Here is an 8638-nt window from a genome sequence, read left to right as displayed (position 1 = left end):
AAAAAAAAAAACAGAAACAGAAGAGGAGGAATGTTCCAGCCCCAAGCTGCCAGAGTTCAAGAAGCGTTTAGACAATCCTCTCAGACATATGGTCTTGATTTTTGAGTGGCTCTGTGTGGAGCAAGGAGTTGGACTCAATGATTCTTATGAGTCCCTTCCAACTCAGATTATTTTATGCGGGTTTTTTTTTCTGATACCTCAGGAGATTGAGAGGTGTGAAAGGTTTTGCTGCTTAAATGGAAAATGAGATCTTTGCTGATGTAGAATATTCTGCTTTTGCTAAGAATTAGTTGGATCGATAGCTAGAATAATAATTGGCTGAGAACAAATGTGAGTTTTATTCCATGACTGACTTGTATCTGCTTAACTGCAAAAATACAGGAAGTAACGATTCCCATTCCAATCCAACTTTGATTGACATTTGAGCTCAAGATAGAAATGTATGAGAGTTCTTCAGTAAAAGCACATCCGATGTTCCTGAAACTTCTAAAGGAAAACCAAGCAGGAATTGTTTTTGCTTTTAAAGAATTGTACGTAATGCAGAAAGGGAGATTCAATTGCCAGAAGATAAACTGTGTAGAGGTAGCTGTGTTATAAATAACAGAACAACCGGAAAATTAGGCCCTTCTCACCAAGAAATGTCAGCCGGTCACTAAGCAGCATGGATGGTCCCAAATTATCAATGAGGTCTAAGTCAGAAAAGCATCCCCTTTCGCAGTAGTCCTTAAGGAATCTGTGGAGAAAGTAAACGCAGCAAAGGCTCACAGGGGAGGCTATTTTTCATGTTTCTTTTGTATCTACTCATCCCTTCACAGGAAAGCTTAGTATACAACTGAATTTCATCTTAATTGACTATGACTGAGAACTTCAGAAGACATAAAAACGTCTTCTGGGAGTGGTTAGTGAGTCAGCATAGTGAGCATTTCACTGACACTATTTCCTTCTAGATTTTGTAGTAGTTGAGATCTGTTTCTTAAAGAGAATAAGGAAAGGGAGAAACACAGAAAGCTGAGACTGGTAGCAACATAAGTAACTTTCCCAGATCATAACAAAGCTCTCTCTTTCTGCTGTGTAAAATAAATAAATTAATTAATTAAAAAGGCAAGCAACAGAAACAATTCTAAAAGCTTTTCATCTCTTTTGTCACAACCTTCATCATGCTGCTTTTTTCAGCATCTGCTTCCTGCAGTGCTTTTCTTTCAACTTCTGTTGAAAGAAATATGACTGTCCTCACTCCCTTTACGAACAAATTGAGGGGGGAAGCCAGCAGTCTCTTACCTCTCCCTTTTACACTGCTGAAGATGTAGTATTACCTAGCCATCTATCCAGAGCATAATTACAGAACTATACAAAGAGATTGGTTCCTGTCTGATTTCAATTAAGGAAAAAAAAAAGTCCATGACGTGGGCTGCTAGAGATTCAAAAGCACAGTAAGAGTTGCAAGTGAAGCCCCAGCCTTTTGTCTAGGTGTAAGCTAAGTGTTAGTAGCATTTTCAATTCTATTACTGGACTGTTTGTTAAAGCAAATCTGTTTGATTTGTAGATCTCCTGAAGTACAATGGTGTAGGAAAAAAACAGCTAGGCTATTGCAAATGACAAGAACCCAAGGATGTCATTTTCTAGCCCCGAAGCAGACACCTGGTCTGAGGGAAACATAACCCCACTCTGCCTGCAGTGGGACCTTTCCAGGATGGCTGCTTTCTTCCCACTCCTACCAGCCCACTACAATGATGGCCACCTGAGAGCTTCTGACATAGACTCACCGATCTGATATTAGTGTAGCAAAAGCTGCATCCTTGGCTCTGATGCTCCAAGACAGGGCAGAGCCCAAGCGATTATTTCGCAGAGCCTTCATGGCCATGATTTTACAGATGCTTCGGACTTTGGAGAAAACACAGGAGAGAAAATCAGTTTTGGTAGTTTCACTTGTGTCACTATAAAACAGTGAAATTTAAGAATCAGTCACCTTGTTCATGCATCTGTCTCTGCTCACAGATTCTCAGCACTTTGAGGGCCTTCTGTTCTGTGTTAAGGGGTATCCGCTCAATATGAAGTTCCAAATAGACCCTGCCATACTCTGGACAGTGGTCAAAGTAATCCACCCCCAGCTGCCACAGACTGGGGGAGGGGGAGGAGGAGGGAAGAAAAAGTCAAGCAGTTCAAGTCTTGTAAATCTTAAATAAACATAACAGGAAAGATCAAGTAGAATTTGAGTCTGCGTTAATAATACTTAATTCTGATTAACACACTGTTTGCACTTAAGATGGTTTTTACTTTCTACTATCAGCTGCCTAATACACAACTTTGGAATTCCTGCATCTCAAAAATGCAGTGTACCAGAAATGTCACAGAGGCAGTAGCTATTCTACCCTGGTTAATACACCCGATAGGTTTTAATTGATTGCTGAAATTCTAACAGTGGCTTAAGTTTTGCCTTTTCATTTTATTATTATGCAATTTTTTATTTTTTTTTTGCTGACCTAGCTAAGTCTAGCCTACTAAGGGGAAAAAAAAAAAAAAATCGCTACCTGTGATGGGAGAAGAGTCCTGAGGCATACTCTAGTAAAAGAAATTCACGCATATTTGAACCAAAACTGGGGAAGGAACGAAGAAAGAAAAGAAACAGGCATTACTATTTGCACCTCATCAGAATAGCCTCCAGTCTCAAGTTCAGAAGCACCCGCGGTACATTTTCTCAAGCTGCAGGGCAGCTTTATCCTTGGGGGGACACCTACATCTTTACAGCATTAGCAAATGTAACGTACAGTATGAGTGCCTTAAACCGAAACAGCAGGAGAATGCAAATAGCGGAATTGCTCATACTGAAGTTTGTTGAACACTTATGCATGGAAGCTCTTTTTAGATGAGTTTCTCACTATTCCAACAATCACAAACGTTTGAGCTGTTGATAATATTTCAGCTAAAAATATATTTAAAACCAAACCACAAACCCTAACACTGCTGAAGTCCTGCTGAATAGCATGTCAAACTCATCAGGACAGCAAATGCTTCTGCAGAACGTGTGGGTCCATGGAGCACTTTTATTTTCCAACTTCTATAAATACTTAAGATGCTCCTTTTTCACCAAAATAGACATGCTGTTTCAGTCGTTCTTACTTCTGAGTGACTGAATAATCAGTGCAAATAAATACTTACTAGAGATTGTGAGATTGCAGGAGTTTACAGTGATCCAAAAGGTCAGTCAGATGAGCCACAAACCACCAGTTGCTCAGAGCAACACTGTATTTGAAACAAGCAAAACAAAAAAATGCTTAGCCAACCAGTGCCAAGGAACATGTGAGATTTTGCACATACATAAGCTATGTTACAGCATAGTGGCTGGTTGCAATGTCCCAGACCTAATGGAACACTTTTAGTTGCTGCTCACTTTGCGTAGCATTTGCAGCCTGTACCCGTATCCTCTACCCCAAATGTTATTGGAAGCAACACAGTAAAGCTAGAGAAACAAAAACTTTAAGAACTCAACCTGCACTCCTTGATCACTTGGTGAAGCTCAAATTCAAAGGCTGCCATTAAAATTGTGTCTAGAGGCTCAGGGCTGCTTTCTTCACCCAGGAACATGTCCATACTAGACTGTGGAATAAGATTACAAGACATGATTAAAAAACAACTGTGCAAGGGTAGAAGAAAAACTATTTGTTTTGATGCAATAGTCTCATTTAGATTATTTTATGGGAGAGTATGTCACAGAGACTGAATGCAGCCAAGAAGCAATATTTTAGCATTAGGAAATTAGAAAGACAATTTGAGGACCAAAACTGGTAACACTAGATACTAAAGAGACTTGGTCTTCAACCGTTATTTTTTCTGTATCAGTCTTCCAGTCCATTTAAAAAATCCAAGAAAAGTCTTGTGAGTATGTAGTTTCTGTAAAAAGATCAACCTTCCCAAAGCTTTCTGTAAGTACCATAATCTTTCTTGCATTAAAGTGGAGGATACAAAAATAATTTTATTTCTTGCCTGTGCATAGAACCGCAGTTCCATTGGCTTCACAGTTGGATGTGAATACAGGAGTCGAGTAACCAGAAAGTGGTACCAAGTAGTCATGAGTTCCTTTTTTTCTAGTATGGCATTCTCATCTCCCAGCAGGATCTAAGAGGAAGGAAAGCAAAGGAGTAGTTCTGCAAATTCAGCAATGTACACAGCTTCATCTTAACTTTTAAAGGCACTACTATTATTTTGTAAACTTTACAATTTAATTAAGAGCCTAGGACAGGAAAGCGACCTGCACAAGTGATCTAATGAACAGATGATTTAACGTATTAAAGTTACTTATCACTACACATGGCTTCTGAAGTACACAACAATCCAATACTTGCCCACTTTCCTTTCTTAACCAAAACACACCTTGCAGATGGATTCCATGTGGGAATTGGAAGCAAAGGTTCCATCCTGCAGATAACGTTGACATTCTTCATGCCAGTGCTGCCATTTCAGCTCCATCTCAGTCAGCGTTTGGGTGTTACCAAGCTGAATGGAATAAGAGGCATAAAATAAAAAGAAATACCAAGTCACAGCAGGTATTTGGTCTGAACTCGCACTCATTCATGCTAAAAAGATAAGTAGGCTGTTGTCATTTTTTTCTTTGTTCTCCAGCTGCATTTGAAGTGTCTTAATTTGTGTATCTAAATAAAGGAAAAGGATTCCAAGACAACCAGTGAAAGATGCAGCTGCAATTTTTCCTCTACGAGGAGATCACTGCAACAGAGGAAAACCTGCAGGTAAAGTCTTCAAAGACTTCTCTGTAAGTTCTCAACAGGAACTGTTTCAGATAAGCCAGCAGCGTACCTTGCTACAAAAACATCACTTCTGACTATGTTGGTTTATCACCTAGCAGATTTTCGGCTGTATTCTTGGATCTCTTGGGTAACTGAGACAAGTATTTTTACAAGGATTAAGACAGATGTTTTAATGGTCAACAGCCTGTGATGTTAAAGGAGCAACAGCAGAGATGAAACAGACTGGACTAATTCTGTTATTGCTCTTATCTCCTTTCTTAGTAGAACTAATAAAAAAAAAAATCAGTGCAGAAAAAAAAAAAGAGTGCTTTGTACATACAGTGGGCACAGGCATCTTCTTCATCAAATCATCCAGGATTTTGTACATCTTCATTGATGTGGGATTTGCAATGGCTTCCTTGGAGAGCAAGTGGCGTGCTTCATCCATTCGGCCTTGCAGCACAAAGATATCCACCTGCAGAAAGCACACTGTGAGCACCAAGCTGTGCAAAGCTACCGAACACCCAGGCAGAATATCAGGGGAATCTTCAAGAAAATTAAGTAGAGTTACAAAATTTCAACTTTAGCCCCTGCTTATTTGAATATACAACTCTGTGAATCATGAAATTGAAAGGCTCAAGTTAGGACCAAGGGACAGGATGATCCTGACAGTGCTTCATCTTAAAACTGTACAGACAGAAGCAGCATGTCAAGTATCGGTTTCTGAGATGTACTACAGTGCTGAGAAGGGAAGAGGAATGCAAGATGCATAGGCATGACTTCTCTTCCTCTAGAAGTTTTGCAGGGGGCTGTACTCACCACGTTCCAGAAGAGCTTGTGTTTTGATGGATTTTCACTGCTCAGAACTTCACGGACCATGTTGTCTACATCACAGATGTGAAGTTGAACCCAGTCAAGGAGACGAAGCAGGAGAGGACCAGCTTTACACAGAGAAGGTATTGTTGTTAGTTCCCAAACTGTCCCCAGACTGTTCTAACTAACTGCTTCTAACCTTACCGGTCTGACAATCATTAGATGAGATTTACTAAGCAGATTTCCATCTGCCACGTTCAAACTAGAAAGGCACGGAGTTCCCTAAGTAGCCAAGCTGCAGGAGCACGAGGCTCACTGTGCCAAGTTTTAGACAGGACAGAAGCACAGACCAGTTACTTGAAGAAATAAAAGTTCATTCATATCGTAAGTCTTGAAATGCCAAAGGATCCATAAAATGTTTTTGTTTCATTTACCATTCTGACACTATAATGTGATGGAAAGTACAGTGATAAGAGCAGGGTGGCAAAGTCTTTGGCTGCAGCAAACGAGGACAAGCCCAAATGCAGCAGCCATGGACACAGAAATGGAGGAAAAAAAGCTGCTTACCTTTGGAAGGCCTCAGGTAAGCAGGGATCTCCAGAGAGATCCCCCTTGCCTCCTTAAGTGAGGGCTGGGAAAGGGTGGATCCTGGCTCCATCCCTTCTGGTCATTCAGTGCACTGCATGCACCTGAACTCTCCTGGGTTGGCCCTGCCTTCCCACCAGGGGCTCCATCACTGCTTCAAGCCATGACTAGCATTTCTGCTACAACCATCATCTCGTTATTAACTAAATATGAGGATGAAATCTGGTGGTAGGCAGTTCACTTTTTCTTTGGATTAAATAATCTATAATGTATGAACCCCTCGTTTGAATTATGTGAGCACATTTGTTAGCATAATCTGATTTCCTAAGAAAACAATTCTGAATCACTCATGAACTCACTTATGAAATGTCATCCTGTTGTTAAAGGAATTACATCAAGATGTGTAAATGTTAGTTGGTATCTACTGATTTAAGGGTTAAGAATGTGCTTATGCTTTAAAGTCGAATAAATTGGGAACAAGTTTTTGTTATCTCTCTTCATTACATTTCTGTGGGAAATAAATAAGCCAGTGTAAACTGTAGCATATTCCATAAGAGGGGGAAAAGTAGAATGCATCTTGACATAATTTAGTACAAAAAATGCAATCTACGGAGGCAGAAGAGGTATTAGAACTTAGTGTTGTTTACGTCAGACTCTCTACAATATGTATTAAAATCTAGCACAGTGGATGCTATCTGCATTTTAAACAATTATGCAAACAAGACCACTTTCAGTCTTCACATCAGAATTATTTGCTGCTCACCTGGAGCTGCTTCAACAAACAGAATCTCACACAGATTCCAGATCAGCTCCATAGCAGAGAGAATAGAAACCTGAAAAAAAAAAGCAGAGCTGCATTGTTCCCATTATTTATTTTTAACTGCACCGCTGAATTTGCTGTCCATAACAACCAGTCTTTATAGATAAATGTCATACTGATATTTCAGAGATACAAATTAAAAGACAGAAACAGGCCATAACTTCTCTACATATATTTAGTTTAGAAAATACCAACACTGTGTATTGAAATGCAACAGTAATCACTCCTCAGGGAAATACAAAACAGTACAAAAAGTGTTATTTTAAGAGAGTTACAAAGAGCACAGAAAGAACAAAAGGCTAATTAAGTGACATCAGTGCAGCTTATACAACAAAACTACAGCCACAGTGTCTTCATGGCTTTACTAACCAGTATTCGTGCAACTATGTGGATGTGACTGCAGATTACCTGAATGCTGTACTGGCTGTGCAGGGCAGAGTCCCGGGTTGAAACTGAGTGAAAAATGAGCCAAGTCAAAAACCAGCATATTTACCTTATTTCACAGTACTTTCTGAGCTCATAAGTACAATCTCTGACCACTCACTGGGTACAGACCCAAATGTGTACACAACTGATAAAGCTAAGCTAACCTTTCATAACTCTTTATAAATCTGGTAAATTTACAGGATAAAGATGTTAAAACAGAGCGAGAGCTCTCACTTGTTCAGGAAAGCTGTTAATTTTGACTCATTTTTCCACGACTCATGACATGAAAAGACTGCAAGTCTTCCCAAAATCAGTTACAAGATGATGAACCAACCTGGAAATGTCAGTGATGGAAATGGAATCTTGTTAATTACTGAAGTTTATACGTGCTGTTTTTCAGTAGCTGTAACGACTTCCAAATGAAATCTTATTTTTCTAATCACAAATAGCATCTCCTTTTATTGCAGTACAACAAACAGACTTACTCGCAGCCTGGTGCATGTCCTCCATGCAGGCTCTTATGACTGAGCGGTAGTTTTTGCTCACTTGGACTAATCTGCCAAACACAAAAAGGGATCAATTACAGAGAGCTACTGGGGTTAGTGCCTATTCTGTGCATCTGTGGATGCTTCCAGCATGAGGGTAAGCCTGGTGGGCGGCTGCTTTGGCACCAGGTATGCAGGGTCCCAGGCACTCCTCAGGGCCTGAAAAGAAGTTGTAGTGAGGTGAGGATTGGCCTCTTCTCCCCAGGTAATAGAGACAGGACCAGGGGTGACGGCCGTAAGATGTGCCGGGGAGGTTGGGTATTAGGAAAGATTTCTTCCCAGAAGGAGCAGTGGGGGGTGGCACGGGCTGCCCAGCGAGCTGCGGAGTCGCCCCGGAGGCGTGTGGAGCCGCGGAGACGTGGCACCGAGGGCCGTGGCGGCGGGACGGGGTTGGCCCTTTCTCGTCTTCTCCCCCCTTAGCGATTCCACGTCACCCCGAAGCGCGATTGGAACTGCACGTCTGCCCGGTCCTCGGCGCTTCGGCCCATTCGACGGCGTTTGCCTACAAAACGCCCGGCGCCGCGGCCCCAGCCCCACTCACTGCGCGTTCCTCGCCCTCGCGGCTCGCTCCTCCTCGCAGCGCTGCAGCCCGACGAAGATGCCGTGGGATTCGTTGAAGAGCTTCCGCAGCGTCTCCATGTAGATGTCCTGATCCCTGCGGACCACGAAGACACACGCGGCGCCCGTCGCTCCGTCCCCGCCGCCCGCAG

The 8638-nt window shown here is 41.6% G+C and overlaps 1 protein-coding gene across 1 annotated transcript in view; it reads right to left on the bottom strand.

The window, feature by feature from the left end:
• Nucleotides 1–8636, bottom strand: part of NUP85 (nucleoporin 85) — a gene marked incomplete at its 5' end in the record, with an annotated part of 11693 nt that extends 3057 nt beyond the window's left edge. The window contains 14 exons of the mRNA XM_010721698.2: nucleotides 633–733; nucleotides 1764–1881; nucleotides 1967–2118; nucleotides 2529–2594; nucleotides 3157–3240; nucleotides 3488–3594; nucleotides 3982–4113; nucleotides 4369–4491; nucleotides 5080–5214; nucleotides 5559–5680; nucleotides 6901–6970; nucleotides 7366–7409; nucleotides 7869–7939; nucleotides 8470–8636. Of these exons, the coding sequence (XP_010720000.1) occupies nucleotides 633–733; nucleotides 1764–1881; nucleotides 1967–2118; nucleotides 2529–2594; nucleotides 3157–3240; nucleotides 3488–3594; nucleotides 3982–4113; nucleotides 4369–4491; nucleotides 5080–5214; nucleotides 5559–5680; nucleotides 6901–6970; nucleotides 7366–7409; nucleotides 7869–7939; nucleotides 8470–8636 (1492 nt within the window). The remainder of the gene's footprint in view (nucleotides 1–632; nucleotides 734–1763; nucleotides 1882–1966; nucleotides 2119–2528; nucleotides 2595–3156; nucleotides 3241–3487; nucleotides 3595–3981; nucleotides 4114–4368; nucleotides 4492–5079; nucleotides 5215–5558; nucleotides 5681–6900; nucleotides 6971–7365; nucleotides 7410–7868; nucleotides 7940–8469) is intronic.
• Nucleotides 8637–8638: the final 2 nt, after the last annotated feature.

Source organism: Meleagris gallopavo, chromosome 20 (genome assembly GCF_000146605.3).
Source record: "Meleagris gallopavo isolate NT-WF06-2002-E0010 breed Aviagen turkey brand Nicholas breeding stock chromosome 20, Turkey_5.1, whole genome shotgun sequence".
NCBI classification, from domain to species: domain Eukaryota; kingdom Metazoa; phylum Chordata; class Aves; order Galliformes; family Phasianidae; genus Meleagris; species Meleagris gallopavo.
The sequence above is the reverse complement of the archived record's forward strand: the minus strand, read 5'-3'. Positions and strand labels throughout refer to the sequence as shown.